General features: G+C 35.4%; 1 protein-coding gene across 1 annotated transcript; it reads right to left on the reverse strand.

Moving 5' to 3' along the window:
* Positions 1-14456: 14456 nt before the first annotated feature.
* On the reverse strand, positions 14457-15390 carry LOC123308056 (trypsin-like). Its single transcript, XM_044890592.1, has one exon. The coding sequence runs from the start codon at positions 15331-15333 to the stop codon at positions 14470-14472; it is 864 nt and encodes a 287-aa protein (XP_044746527.1). The 5' UTR covers positions 15334-15390; the 3' UTR covers positions 14457-14469.
* Positions 15391-16691: the final 1301 nt, after the last annotated feature.

The following is a 16691-nucleotide window of genomic DNA, read 5'->3' on the forward strand; positions in this document are numbered from 1 at the left end:
CAATTTTCATTCTGGCCCCAATTTTCTCCCAGTGCAGAGCCATAAAATCGAGCCTAGTCATGCGTATTGTAGCCTGATTTGGCCGATGGAGATAACTCGGAAGTATTGAACGAAATGCCCCTGTAATTTCATTGGGATGGGCCCCTCCCAAGTTACGTCACAGACGAAGATGACTCACACAGGTTGGATAAGTAGGTTGTGGATCTTGTTTGCCCAAGGAATCTGATCTTACCCAATAATTTAATTATCATCGCCATCGTCAATAACACGTTCCGATTTAAATTTGTCTATATCTATTTTTCAGAAAAAAGCGTGCTCCGCTGTCGTAAGTACTATAGATATATGAAAACTAGTTTTCATTGCCGAATAATCTGAAATGATGGGACCCTTCCACCCCCACAAGTAAACATTCACTCAGAAAAAAATCATACAATTAAAATCAAAATGAAATCACAACCATTTAAATCATGAGTCGGGAAAATAAATTCAGGATGTTAGAGTAGATAGTATTAAACCCAAACATTCTGTTCTTAGATTAATATTTTCGGTAGAGAGAATCTGTACCATCTTCCCCATATTCCGCAGTTCTGTTTGATTTGGCCTGATTGTGATGTTTGCAATCCTTTTTGTGTTCTCCTATTCTTAGCTTCAAATACTGTTTCGTCTGCTCTATGTATGATTTTCCACACGAACAAGGTATTTCGTAGATCACATTCGATAAACTGTCTAACAGTGTTGGGTTTTCCAACTGTGTGAACAGAAAATTGGTGGTTTGTACATTATAGTATTATAAATGGGTGTTGTGATTGGGGGTACCATTCTTTGATTGTGAAAGACCGTGCATAAAAGAAAATCTCTTCAGGTTTATTTGCCATCTGAAGTAGTTCTTTTTTCATAGTTTATAAAAAAATGAACGTATGCACTGGTTGACAAAACTTTTGGGATAATTGAATTGTTGTTGCCTAAGATGGTCCTTATTCGCCTCAATAGGATATATAGGAAATATTACTCAAAATCACATTCTGTAGGTACATGATTTTCGTTTATTTTATCATCATATATGTGAATAGATGACATTTCGAATTCCACGAAATTTGAATGAAGAATTGACAGACGTTTGCCGCTTCGAGGTATTATGATGTTGCATTCTTCATTGTTATTGTATTGATCTGTTTGTTCTTTGTAGAGCTTTGAAAAAGCAAAGTTGCGAAACGTCGCTTGAAAGAATGACTTAACATCTCTTTTTCAAACTTATTCCACTTCCACGAAAAATTTGCAGGTACATATATTATATTTGAAAATAAGGAATACGCCAGTGTTTAATTTAATTAAAATTAATGTCCTTTTTTTTGGTTTTGAAAATTCATGCATCATTGATTTCTGATCAGACCACAAAAAAAATTATTCTGTTTACCCCGTTTACCCGCCGGCAGAATTGTTATTAATTTAATACATCATAACCTTTCCTAACTTCTTGTGATTTGATCTTGATCTTGGATTTTCTGACCAATACCGACAGTTATGCTGGTTTACAATGGCAAAATGAACACTGTTTGGAAAACTATATATCGATTATGTAATTTTGATTACCGTTAATTATTTCACTGACCATTTTACAGAACTGCATCCTCATTCAGTTCCTGAACCAATCGTATCTTATAAGAATGCAATTTATGTTGTTTAAGGTTTAAGTTTAATCATTGTTGTGCGTGAAACAATTTCTTAGTACTAAAGGTCTGATTCATTGCTACATGACCTAAAACAGCCACGTCCCTCGCTTCGTCTCTTTCATGCACCCTCTTTTTGTTTCCGACCGAACCAGCAGCGTCAAATTTGGCAACCAGTTGCACAAAGTGAGCAGCGGATACATTTTTTCCAGGATGTCAATCATTGAACAAAACCGCCGTTGTTCGCGCAATGTCGTTATTTCAAAAAAATAATTTTATCACTTCTACCGTTTTTTATGGAATACACCATTTTAATTCTGCTACAAATTCACCATCGCTTTGACACACTTGTAACGTTCTTAAAAATTTAAGATGGACTAAGGTTGATCAAAAACATGATCCGTATACTTTTTTGGACTAAAAATTAAAACTTTTGTGGACAACATGAACCTCACGACTACTAGATACTTTTGAAATGTGACAGATACGAATAATATTTTCGAGATAAATTCCATATTGCCTCTTTCACTATTTCCGCCATTTTTTTATTATCGATGGATATTTTGAAGCAGAATTTGAGGCTCAGATTGTGCTCGACATGATTATCAAAATTAATTATCTCAACACCCTTCATCCTTTTTCGAAACCAAGGGGTTGTGTTCACCCCCATTGGGGGTTCAAGTTACGGGGATGAAAAAAGGGAGAAAGTGGTACCACCTCAAATTAGAAATTGACGAGTCCAAGCGATTTCCACAATTATTATTATTTTATTATTATTATTATTGTTTTTCATATAAAAGTCGGAAAATCGAGCTGTTAAGTGTTTGTTGGACCATCTTGTATTTAATTCATGGAAACATTATTTTATGAAGGAAAAATGAATCGTTGATTTCATTTTTAATTGATTTTGTTTCAGAGATTGGGAGTGAAAACCCTAAAAAGTTTATGAAGAAATGCAAAATCCTCCCAGAATAAATTCCAATCGAATCGAATCCAGTGGCTTGCTTGCGTTTTTAGCATGATTTCTAATTACGAAGCTATCACCCAAAGTTATGATTTTTTAAGAGGGAACGCTAGTTTTCTGTGCAATTTTTGAAAGCTTAATTTTTACGGATTTCAAAAATATATAACATCATATGGTTTGTATCAATATAAATGATAGAAAATCGTTATCAATATTTCTATGGTTTCAACTTTTGATGAGCACAGAAACATATAGCATCGTATGATTATCACTGTCTCCTTCTATAAGTCTTTTAATTATTATGAAAATTTATTAAATATATCTTGATTCAAATTTTGTGAAAATTGGTAAAAAGCATAGAAAGAATGACATTGCCGGAAGTAGACTGCTTTTGTTATAGGCGAATCCAACTACCGATGAGGGCGCTGCGACTTGTCAACAAACATGGCGGAAAATGAGTAATCATCGTGAAAACTCTATTGTGAAAGCAATGTTATCGTAGATTTTATTCGATTATAGAGATATTTGTAAAGGTAGTGAATAATTATGGGATTATTGATTGTGCTCGGGTTCCTCCAGAACTTTCCTGAACATATTGGTGTCGTTTGATGAAGATTTTACAAGAACTTATATCCAGAAGATTTCATTCTATCATCACACTCACATGAATTATGTAATTTGTGGAAATAAATGAATGTAAATATTATAATTTATTTGGATGAAAACATATTATGCAGTTCAAAATGCCAACACAGAAATTATTTTCCAGCAATTACAACCAACTCAACAAGACCGCCTGAAAATTAATTCTACAGTTGTAATTTCATTGACGAAATTTGAAATTCTTGTCGAACGGTTTAATTATTGATCACTTTCAACTGCTTGCAAAATTCCAAGTCAAATCACTACTTTTCATTTGAAATGTTCCCAACATATCATCTCTTGAAGATTGCAAGTCCAGTAATGCATGTACAACTTCAATTATGTCAGAAATTTAATCTCATATACTTTCTTCTGCTCAGGTTTCTCGGCACTATTGAAATCATGGAAATGAAAATTCGCATTGTCTTTCTTAATCGTCCAACACTAGAAAATTCATCTAGAACAAAGATATCTCCTAACCTAAAATTATAGTGAAAATTGGTAAATAGTTTCTCAACTGAATGACACTGATATAAATACTCGCTAAATTATTTTAATACCTATTTTTCTAGTCAGACATCCAAAAAATTTTGTGTATATAGTTCACTGGTAACCGAATATGTAATGAAAATATCTAACCCAAAGAAGTTAAACTCAAGTTATTACTCATTTTCTAGGTTAGTGATTTGGCCGCTAGGCGGCGTTTAGATTTTTGGATTCGCCAATAGAAAACTCTATTTTTCTGTGCTCGTCAAAAGTTGAAACCATAGAAATATCGGGAAAAAGGGTTTTTGGAAAAGAAGAATAAGTGGTGTTTATTCAAAGAGTATCTTCAATTGATACTCTTTGGTCTAATGTTTTATTCGGTATGTGGATTGTGAGTTTTTGGTTGAACTGTGCATCATGTCTGGAAATAAGAAAACAACAAAAAATCAGATGAAATTGATTTGATAAATAATCAATCTCCTAGAAATTCTCTATGGATTTTCACCCACTTGTATAGGTAAAAAGGAACTGTATTTTTACTGGTCGGTTCCTCAATCAATCCATTTCAACTCTTCTTTCCTCATTCAAGCGAAACATTTCCAGAAACTCTTCATCAGGTAATTCGTCTCATATTTTCGCTATAAATGAAAAGTTCAAGTGAAGGTTTCCAAAAAGTTACTAGAACGAAGCATGTTTATAATTACTTGCCTATTTTCTAAATTTCTAACGCTTGGAAGAAATGTAAAAACAAGAGATTCACTGCCATTTTCAACTCTGTTATGAAATAGCAAGTACTTAAATGATGTTTCTCAACTTTTTAGTGTTTTCACTCCCAATCTCTGAAACAAAATCAATTAAAAATGAAATCGACGATTTGCTCCTGCGTAAATTCTTGCACTAATTTGTCAGGGGCAAATTAACTAGAAAAAATTGTTACCTGACAATGAACGGAAAATAAATAACGTTGAAATTATAATTTTAAGTGGTAACGTTTCGGAGTCTATATCAGACTCCTTCATCAGACGAAAAATCTATTTTCGAAAATCTTCTGAATTGTGGCTTTTGTTCGACATTAATTGTCAATCGATATTTAAATGATGTTGCTTGTTGCTGATATAGCAAACTGAAATAACAAGATCTTCTAGAAATTGACAGATCATATTGCTCAAAATCAATGATTAGAATACCAGCTATTTCCCAACAGAATCGACCTGATTGGCAGTAAATTCTACGTATAAAAGTGCCTGAGAAGGTTCAAGTTTCAGATCTGTAACTTCGAAGACAAAAAAGTTATCAGAACTTTTCGGAATCGTCAAAATCTCAATTTTTGTTTATAACACGAAATCTAAAAATGATAGGCCTATTCTCTTTTCAGATTTGGATTTATCATGTATCAACCGTTTTCTTCTAGCTGCTATATGTTTTTCCTAGGGAGAAGGGGGATATCTTCTGGAACCCGATTGGATAATTCCAAGCTGTTAATAAGACAGCATTTTCCGAATCCATCACTGTTCTCGCATCTCGGATACATCGACCTAACCGCAACCCCTCATCCGTGACGTCACCGTTCTGCGGTTATTTCGTTCAAGGTTTTCACCTACTAAACTTCGTTCGGCCCACGTGACCTGGGTACACCGACCAAATGAATAAACTACTGCAATTAATAAATATTAAATAGAGATTGCTCCTTTGAAACGGAATGAAACTGAACAGATCGCGAGTAAAGCTAGTGACCTTAGGAAGGATGATGGGCGTCAGCCAGACCGACCAAGCTGCCATATATGGCGACTGAAAGTGTTTTCGATCGGTCTCCTGAATGTGGGTTGAATAGCATATGGCCGGGACGAGGCCCGCATATGGTATTGTTCCGATTGATGGTACACACCGGAGGATTTCGAATTTTGGCAATGGCTCTTCGCGATGTTGTTCAAACAAGAGTTCATACGAAAACGGAAGATTTCGACTGAGTAGTCCTTTCACTCACGTGTATGGTCCCATTCGAAACTCATCTTGGAGCAGGCAGCAATTTTACGAGGATATATTGAAAAATTCTTAGCCTACTATAGAACCAAACAAAATTTCAAGTAAAAATATTTTATTACACAACATATTTTCCTCTTAATTGGATACATTTATTACAGCAAACCTGCAACGTCTCTAGACCTTTCAAAAAAAAGGTTTCTTCTTGCTCTGCAAACCAGACCTCCACAGCTTTTATTACCTCCCCGTTGGAAGAAAATGTACGACCTTTTAAACATTATTTCAGTTGAAGAAAGAGATGACAGTCGGATGGAGCCAAATCTGGTGAATAAGGCGGGTGTTCTAGTAATTCAAACCCTAAATTACGAATTTTTTGCATGGCAACATAAGATTTGTGTGCAAGGGCGTTGTCCTGCAAAAACAAAACACCTTTGGATAGCTTGCCGCGTCTTTTCCCTTTAATTTTTGTTCGTAGAGAGGTCAGTAATGTCGAATAGTAATCTCCAGTTATTGTTCTACCCTTATCCAAAAACTCAATCATGATTACTCGATGACAATCCCAAAAAACTGAAGCAAGAATTTTTCCATCAGATATTTGGACACGAAACTTCTCAGGTCTTGGAGAACCAAAGTGTCGCCATTTCATCGATTGTTGCTTTGTTTCTGGATCGTAAAAATGTATCCAAGTCTCATCCATAGTAACAATTCGGTTTAAGTAGTCTACATCGTTTTCAAATCGAGCACAGATCGAACGCGATGCTTCTACCCTTGCACGCTTTTGGTCAACAATCAAACGTTTGGGGATCCATTTTGCAGCAATTTTCCTCATGTCCAAATTGATGTGAACTATATGATGAACGCGTTCGTATGAAATATTCAGTGCTTCAGATATCCGTTTTAGCTCAATTCGACGGTCTGATAAAATCATGTCATGAACTTCGGGGATATTTTCGGGGACTGGGACTGACACAGAAACTGTCCTTCCCGATCGGTCGTCATCTTCAATGGAAAATTTACCTCTTGAAGCTTGCAGTTCAATTTTTCACTGTCGCATACGGACATTGATCACCAAGAGTATTAAGCATATCTTCGTAAATCTGCTTATCTCTTAACCCTTTTAAATACAGGTACTTGATGATGGTTCGATACTCTAATTTTTCGATTTTCACAATTTCGGTGGACATCTCATAGAAGCTATCCTCATTCCAAATTTCGGATAAATCGGTGAATCCTTTCAGAAGATACAGTGGTTTCAATCCAGATCTCGATACTACATATGGGGTTTTTTCGTGATCCTGTAGGTGTTCTCTATCTCCCATCTTTTCCGGGACACCCTGTATTTCTCCAGCACATGATCAAACTCAATCTTCCCAGAGAACCTTAACATCAGTGGCGGCTCGTGGTCATGAGAGCTGAGGAGGCTAATAGTTTTCGAGGAGTGTTGGAACAAACTATTATCAGTCAATAAAGTATACTTCTTCAACATAATGAAAAGTTGTCAGTTCTAAGATTAATTTTGAATGCAAGAGGATGCTATATGCTCCTTTGACTTGTTATGCCTTTCGATAGATCGCGGTAAATTTTTCAAATCTGAAAACCCCGTTTTGAACCATGAAGTATATTCTGTTTGATGAGAAAATAGTAAATATGGCCAGCAAAATAATTTTTCCTCTTTGATCGATCCAGTTAACCAATCACATTTTTCGTACCAAACAACACTGAAACTTCTATTCTGACGATTTTCGGTAGACTTTAGTGTAATTAAATTTGGTGGGGGTCTTGTAAAGGTTTTAACAACGTGTACAGTTAATTCTCAATATTCAATTCCATTTTATTTTTTGATCCGTATCAGTACTTACCCCTAACGCCCTAACAAAACAACCTATCTTAACAAGAATATATCACAAATTTCCCGAAGTTCCAGTTCTCCACGAAGTCGTTACATTCAAATTGAAAATTGAAATCATAACAACTACCGCCGGACAACGCCCGTACCGTCGGAGATCAAGCGAATATAGTCGAAGACGGCACGAAAGAATCAATGGAGAACAGGGGAGCTGTGCCTCCTCTGGTACATTTTACGGGCGAATATGGTACAGTAAGTCAGCTGAATTCTTGTTCGGCTAGTATGTGAGTCCAGAGTATGATTGCTGGATTTTTATGAGCGGAGGACCGAAAAATGAACTAATTTTTATCTGAAAATCTAGTTCAGGTGTTCGGAAAATTTATATAGAAATTACTTTCTGAAAATGAGGACATACCCTAAGTGAATTTATTTTAGCTCTAAGCTTTATGAGGAGGCTTAGCCTCCCTTGCCTCCTCTGACGAGCCGCCCTTGCTTAACATCCATCATGATGAAATTCAAGTCAGCACAAGTACAAAGTTTTTGGGAGTGACAATCGATAAGAACCTCAACAGGGGATCACATTGTAACTAACTTATATCCAGGTTGAACTCTGTGTTCTATACATTGAAAGCAATTAGAATCAAATCAGCAATAATGTGGTCAAGACCATCTTTTACTCTAACTTTCAATCTCTACTGACCTATGGATAAATTTTTTGGGATGGCACAATCTGAACAAGTTTGTATCATACAGAAGCTCGCCATTAGGACAACGTTCAATCTAAAATTTCGAACATCCAGAGGAACATTTAAAAAAACATCATTCTACCACTACCAGGATTGTACATATACAGACCCCTCCTTTTTCTTCGTAAAAACAGTAACTATAGAAAGATAGAAAAATCAGAATAATACAAGAAAAATGAATGAATACTTTTTTCCACCTGATAAACTAACATTAACCGAACGTAGCACACTTTACAGGTGCATATCTTTGTATAATATAACATTGTATACTTCATTCAAATTTATTTTAGCAGTCGGTTGGCCATGAAATAATTTTCTCAAGTTTTTGTAACTAGAACGAAGTTAGGTTGGCACTCATGAAATGTCGTTAATGTCATAACGCTGTTGCCACAACTAATATCAATTTTTATTACGAAAATGCCGAAAGTGATTGAAAAAAGAGACAGGGTTTCAGGAAGTGCTATTTAGAATTCAGGTCCGCTCATTCAAATAGTTATACCCTGATATTTTAAAATCCACAATACGTCAGACGGTAGCGAACATATTCAATGTAAGAGAATTCATATAATGTTTCATCCGAATCTAAACGACTTATATTTCAGCTGAATATTTCCACAATCAGGAAGATTGTGAATGAAGAGGATGATAAAGAATTTCCTTCTATTGGGAGACCCAAAAAAGTGGTGGCATTTGAGAATTTCATGTCTGAGTGAATTAATGCGAAAAGTTTACTACAGGATTTTCGATAAATGTCATCGGAGAATAAGTTCCCTAAAATGGATTTTTCTATTTTTCATTTGACTTGTCCTATACATTGTAAATGTCTTAAGGTAGCAATAAATACCTAATTATTATTATTATATCAATGTATTAAGATGAACAGCCACAAATACACGCCAATTGTCCAGTTAATTGTTTATTCATGTGAAATTTTGGTTCAAAGGTGAAGTTCATCTTGACTTGAAACTTCCTTTAATTCCTTTTACTGCAAGATGATTTTTGTTGAAGAATTTAACATTCTTTCCTCAAGCTAGTGCATATAATGATATTATACTGATCTCTTGTATTTTCCATGCAAATAACTGGATTTGGTATGCCTTCAATCAGTTTGTATAAACTTCAATTATGTTCGTCACATATTTTCCGAAGAGATTTGACATTGTGATAAAATACGTAATAACAGAAACTTTTACGTAGAACGGGCAACATAGCGTTGATTTAAAACCCAAAAATGTTTTGACAAGCTTCATAACCCCACATTTTCGTACTATACAGAGTGAAATGTGTCAAATTTCCATGGCCAACCGACTGCTAAAATAAAAGTGAATGAAGTATACGTAGAAGCATCAGGAGCTTGATTGAATATAACGTATTTCGTAAGAGAATTTATGAACTAATTGTTGAATTGGAACTTTACTCCATTCTGGAATTTAAGATGCTTGTCAAAGATCATATTAGAGTAAACTATAGTTAGATTTGTCGATAACTTGTTTTCACTTAAGGCCGTTTTCAATAATCCTATCTATCCATTGTTTCAGTTACTGAAGATAGAAAATGAATGTGATTTCGTTTCTATGATCTATCTGAAGATATATTTTAGAATGGTTACCAATCTTCAGTGAGTGAAACGATGGATAGATAGGTTTATTGAAAACGACCGTTAGTTGTCATGTACCTAAGTACAATTGATAATAATTATGTTCTGAAAATAATTATCTTTGTTGTTGTTATAAATGCTTTTCTTGCAATACGTTCAAATGAAGAATGAAATCAGTGATATGATCTCCTTAACCCTTGCTCGCTTGTTCAAATCCATAACCGCACCAGAGACCATAACCATCCAGAGTTTGTCTCTGACCGCACTATACATAGGGTGGCAATGACAACTCGTCGGAGAAAGCAAGGGATGCTAAGCTTTCTCTTATTGGCAAAACACCAAAATGCCTTTCTCGCAGTTGCTCCTTCTCCGATCTCGCAAGTTCGTGCGAGAAGTACTACTTTCCGCACTTGTTAAGAAAATAAGTATTTCTCACACTGTTGGTTCCTATACTGGACTATGCAGATGTTGCTTTTATAGGTTTCACATTGAAAGACCTAAATAAGCGGTTACATCTACAGGGTGTGTCGTTTTTTTTCAAACAAAGATCTAACTCAAATTTTTGTTTTGCTTTTTTTTTCCAAGTTCAACCTAGCGTGGTGTAAAAAAGAAAAAACATGCCTGTTTCACTGAGAGACTCAAAAATGGTATAGCTCAATGACAAACTCGTTTTTTTTAAATTTTAGCAACTGAAATGAGACATACAAGCAAGTTCAATAATGAAAGAAAATGTGACAAAATGACTATATACATATTTCAAAATATGGTTTTATTGAATTAAGTCTAACAAAAGAATTTTAAAGTGACCACCATGAGCTCTAATACATACTCTACACCTTCTAATAAAGCATTTCTCATTTACATTTGAGTTGCTTAAAATTTTAAAAACAAGGTTTACATTAAACTAGGACTTATTGTAATGGAAATTTATTTTGTATTTAATGCTGAAATACAGTGAGTTAGGTATACCATTTCATAATCTCAGTGAAAGGGGCATATTTTTTCTTGATTTGACACTAAGGTAGCCATATTATTTTTAACACCAGGCTAGGTTAAACTGAGGAAAAAATAAGCAAAACAGAAAAAATTCGAAAAAAATACTATGCATGCGCCCCAAAAATCATAAATTACATTCGATCTATCCAGGAATACTATCCAAAAAACAAATTGGAAAATTTCTTCATTTGGAGTCTTGCCTCCAAAACAAGTGGCCAAGGGTGTTATCTCGAAAACCAAAGGACTTTTACTTGACATAAAATATATTTTTCTGAACCGCCAGTCCTCTACCCGTAAGTGACATATTATCTATTCATTACACCCTGTATAATTTGGGGAAATACAGACGGCCAAATATTTATATATTTAACGTCATTCTTGAATGATTTTCGCGATCCATTCAAGACTTTTGAGTAGGTATGTTTGATGATACCTTTGTCCCTATATATCTAGAAGGCTAATTTTCGGTATAGGTACCGAACGTGAGCCCCTTTGATTAGTCTGGCAGTCTCGAGTAAATCCCAAATTTTCCTCTTGGGTTTCCCAAGTCCCCAACTAGTATAATCATGAGTACCTTCCTCCGGGGGGTTAAATACTCGTTGGTAATGTTCTTTTTGTCGAAGCCACAAGTGAAGAATCAGAGGTAGCTATAGCTCACACCTGAGAGAAAGTGAAAATTGTATTAGACTATCAAAAAGCAAGCTCATATTGCTCATACTCGATTTCAAAGTGAAAATCAAAACCGTCATGATTTGATTTCTGTATATATAATCCAAAACGTAGAGTGAATATTCGACTCGAATTGTCAGTTTTTTCTTGTTCTTTCCAGAATGGCCTTACATCGTGTCGTTCCCTCATCTATTTATAGCTTTGCGTGTTTCACAACGGTATGGACTTGTATCGCCGTTAGCACACCCTTTCAGTCGGCAAATTTGCATTAATGATTTTCCCAAAAATCAAAAAATAGAGCAATACGTCTGGCGATAAACACGAAATCCAAATTAATATTTCAATATAGGGGCTTCCGACGGTGGGTTATTTTTCAGGGAATTCATCGGTGGTGTAACAGAAATATACTTATCTTTTCAGTTGAAGGGTGTCGACAATTGTTTCATTCAAATTAAACTCAATGATCTACATTGAAAACTGAATTAGGTACATGATTTTACCTAACATGAGTTATTTAACTACAACACTTTGCCTACAGAACCTCAGATTTATACCTGCTTATAAGTATACCTGCTGTATAATTACGCTTGTCTTATCATTGCCCCCTTAGATAATTAGAAGTAGGGTTGATTTTTTGCTTACATATCTGTTTGTTCAGTAAACCAAATGATTCACTTTATACCATCACCTGAAGATGATACTATGATACCGTAGTTGTTAAATGACTCATGACTCATGTTAGTGGAAATTATGTAATTCAGTTTATAATTATTTTATTATAAGTAGGTGCATAAGTGCAATTATGGATTTTCATCAAGTACCAGCCACGTCATTTCAGTGAATGATTTGCAGCCAGTTGCCAGTTTCATAACTGTTCCCTACTATATAAAGCAGGCTTTAGTTTTTTCAGTTGTGCCATTGAGTATTAAACCCATGGGTTTAATACTCAAGTACTGAAGGAACTTTGAATTTAAGTAGACTTTGAAATTGCTCATGAAACTCGAATTGCTCAGAAAATGCTTGTACTAGTTCCAGAAAAATATGAAGAAAACGTAATGATTCAAACATATTCTTCTCTTCTTGAAACTATAACTTTTCGTTTCTCACTAAAATCCGTATTATACAATAAAATCTCATGATTTGCGGGATTTATAATCACGCGAAGGGAAATAGACTTACCTACCTACTTTTATGATGCATTACAATATTAAAAAAGTAATAGGTTGTTGGCTCTGACTCACCGTTATGAAGGTTCTTGCAAAATTTAAGAATCAGAGGGATAAATTTCTTCGTTTTTTTTCGAAGTGTAGGTACTTTTACGAAATCGGAGGGAATCTACGAAGGCGTTGTAGGCCACAGATTATTTCAAAAATATCTTTTACTAAATTTTATTAAATTCTGATTTCGATCAGGGAATTATATGAAATTCCAACTTTGTAGTCGAAATTGAGTAAAATTACGAGGATAATTGTTTGTTTCTCCATATTGATAAATGTTCTTTTACTATAGAAGCACCAGTAAAATCAATTTTCAGTACTACCAACATAAGTTGAAGTTGAAGATTTCACTCGACTCCGAAGTCCGAATCAATTTTCGATGTTATCACATCCTGATTTTGGATGCTCTGCTTAGTGCTCAGGCATGGAAAATGCCATAAAAAAATCGTTTTCGACTCTTTGTCCTGCATTTGTCTTCACATAGAATCCGAAATATGACTGCTATTCCCATTCAGAATAAGTATAACAAGAATAGAAATGTATTTGAAAATAATTATTACACTTATGCAAGTAGGGTTTTTGGGCTTCTCAGGCTAGTTCATACAAGATCCATAAATGATAATGTGCAAGATTTTGAGTGATTTGATCGTTGCTCCTGGCATTTTGGATATGATTTCCTGCAAATTTCCTTTCCTGGTCTAAGACTAAGATCCAATGACAAGTTTAATGATACCTTGAGGAGATTTTTTTTTTTAATGGGGGTTGAGTTGCACTGCGACCTTAAGATCTATTGTGCCTTGTGATGGGGAAACTTATTCTTGTTAGTATAATTTTTACATTGCAGAAATGTTCCGTGCCAATGGTGTAGATCAGTGAAATCATGACGAATTTCTTTGATTGAGTAAGTAAAGGAGTGTTTCTCCAGAGGGTTATTCTGTTGTTCAACTGCCATTGTTGGACCAATGCCTTATATTGGGATTTTCCAAGCCCAGAGAAAGGCTCAGGTCCAGGTCAAGGTGTTTACCTTGATGCCCTTTACGCAAGTTCATCGGCTTTCTCATAACCACAATGCCCTGGTACCCATAGTTGAGTAAATAACCTCTTCTATCTCATGAAAGAAAATTCCACTTCCTTTAGTTAAAAACCGGACTTAACCTTAGTCTTTTAAAATTGTTATATCGTTATAGGTTCCAATATTATAATGGCAATGCATATTTGTTGTTTTATCACCTACTTTCGATTTTTTCCACTCTACCGTAGTTTCTGTAGTCCTCATTCCTCAAAGTGGGACTGAGCCAAGAGGGAGATAGGATTGTTGGACTCTAGTTTGTAACAAGTTTGGAAGGAATTTGGTAGCTTCAAAATGTATTTCAAATCAATTCGTTATTTTGGAATCCGAATACTAAAGTAATAGATGCATGAAGTATGAAAATTTAAGGTAGGTTAATTACTTTCGGTAATTGATGGATTCTAAGGTGATAGTGAAAGTAATGAAAGAAACCTCGAGAGTTTGTATTAGGTACTGACATTGGGTATTGAAGATTGAAAACTGAGAAGTAGGTACTAATAGAGCTGTGAATACCTCCTTGCATTTCAGGTTCATATAGAACCTTTCCTCTACTAATGATCCTCTCTGATCATCAAAACACTTTCTGTGTATTAATTCATATAAATTGAACAAACTACTGAAATAAACGTAACACTACAAGCCTGATATCTTATTGATATCGATCTATATTCTATATCTATCTGGTAAGGCTGCATAAATATATCGAGGACTCGATCTATCCTTTCATAGAACGCTGGACTCTTTGTAGAATCGCAACCAAATCCAACTGAAACTATTCCATACTGAGTACCATTGCTGACCAGTGGCCCGCCAGCATCACCTTGACACAAATCTTCATCACCTTGAGGTACCCAAGCACATATTTTATTAGGTTCGTATCCGAAACCCTTCCTCACCATTTTGCACTTGCTTTCGCTCAGTATGGTCAGACGAATGCAGTTCAGTTTAGGGTTGAAAAGGTACCTGTTGTCGTCCGTCAGTCGTTTTCCTGGGTGATAGGGGCCCCAGCCGATCGCAACACCTCTGGTATGCCTCTTTCCAATGTCTTCCGCGATATATTGTTCGGGTATCCTCACGACGGACACCAAATTCGATAGCTCAAAATTGCTGCTCAAAATGAGGAGTCCAACATCGTTCATTCCTCGACTTCTGTCGAATCTCTTGTGGACAACCACTCTCTGAGCAATGATCCTTTGGGAACCTACTCGACCGATAGAGGAAGGTCCAGCAACAGCGGTGAAGAATCCAGGAATGTCCTTCCGTTCGATCACGCAACTGGCAAGGGTGAGAACTGTGTTAGGTTTGACTAAGGATCCTCCACACACATGTTTGAAAGAAAATGTTTCTTTGATACCGATGACGAAGGGGTAGTTGGCGAAGGTACACGTTGGATCATTTACGGCGAGAGTTATTCTGAAAATAACAAGTGAACAACAGAGATCTAGGAGTTTCATTCTTATTCGAGAACCGACATACTTTTATGAAGCTCAATGTCAATTCAAACTGACAAAATTTTGGAGCACAAAACTTTCGATGCGAAAATGGTGCATAGATTAAATTGGGTAGGATCAAGATGTTTGGCTTCTTTGACAGTGTCCTTTACATCGATGCTTAGTAGGATGAAACAGTAGAAAGGTGGTTTATTACCGAAACTTAGAAAGGATTTACCATTTACAGATGTTTCAGCGGCCACGACAGAAACTGATACTGCAGTTTTAGGGCTGTCATCAGATGTCTACTATTGTGAAGCACCATAGACGTAGAGAATGGACAAATCATTCCATAGAACAGCAGGCGTTTTTCCCGCACCGTTTGGAAAAATGACTCTCTGCGACTTGAAATATGTGCATTTTTGAGATAAATGTGGAAAAAACTTTACCACAAGAATTGACCCGAAAACAATTTGTGTGTCAAAAGCACTTTCGCATGAAAGATATTCAAAAACCTGATCGATACATAATCAACGGAATCGAAATTATCATCACTCGTGAAAAGTGGACTCTCCTGAATAAAAATATCAAGCCAATAAATCTACATGGTTCAGAAATGGACATTTCTGAAGACTTTTCTTGGCATAATCATCTAGATTCTAGAGATTCTAGAGTATTGGAAACAGAATCTTCTCTATCAAATGAGAAATCTGAGATTGCTACCTTTTGCTGTCTTGATATGTTCTTCTTCTACGCAATAATCATGAAGATTATATTGAAGTACTATGGGGATGGCTGTGCACACCAGAGGTTAAATTAATAAATAAATCAATCAGGAGTACTTCGGTGTGGTATTTAATTTATTTAAGTCAAAAACCAAGCGCTTTCGGTCTAAAACAAGACCATCATCAGGGTTTTCCTAGAAGGGTGAAAGAGGTTGTATAATAATAACAAATAAAAAGATAGAGTATTTACACGTCTAGGAAATTATCGCAATTGTCGGAGAGTAAGTAAAGATATCGCAACAACAAATTAGGTACATTCGAAATGGTAAAAACTAAAACTTCAGAAATATACAAAATCATATCAACGTCGCCATTAAGGGGATCATAAATGATTGACATAAATGTAGCAATGACATGAACATCATAACCTCGAGAAACCCCGAGAAAGACAGGAAAGAAACATCTCAACTATCAACATATTGTTAAATATACCGACCGTAGGGTGACCTGAAATAAATATGGTCATAGGCGTAGTGGTCTAGGGGAATCTCGAAATCATTACAAAATTAAAAATTGAAAAAATTAAAAAATTAATTAATTAAATTAAAATTGGGTTACAATGCGGAAACGAACACACAATTATATTGAAGATTGAAC

Source organism: Coccinella septempunctata, chromosome 2 (assembly GCF_907165205.1).
Source record: "Coccinella septempunctata chromosome 2, icCocSept1.1, whole genome shotgun sequence".
NCBI lineage: Eukaryota > Metazoa > Arthropoda > Insecta > Coleoptera > Coccinellidae > Coccinella > Coccinella septempunctata.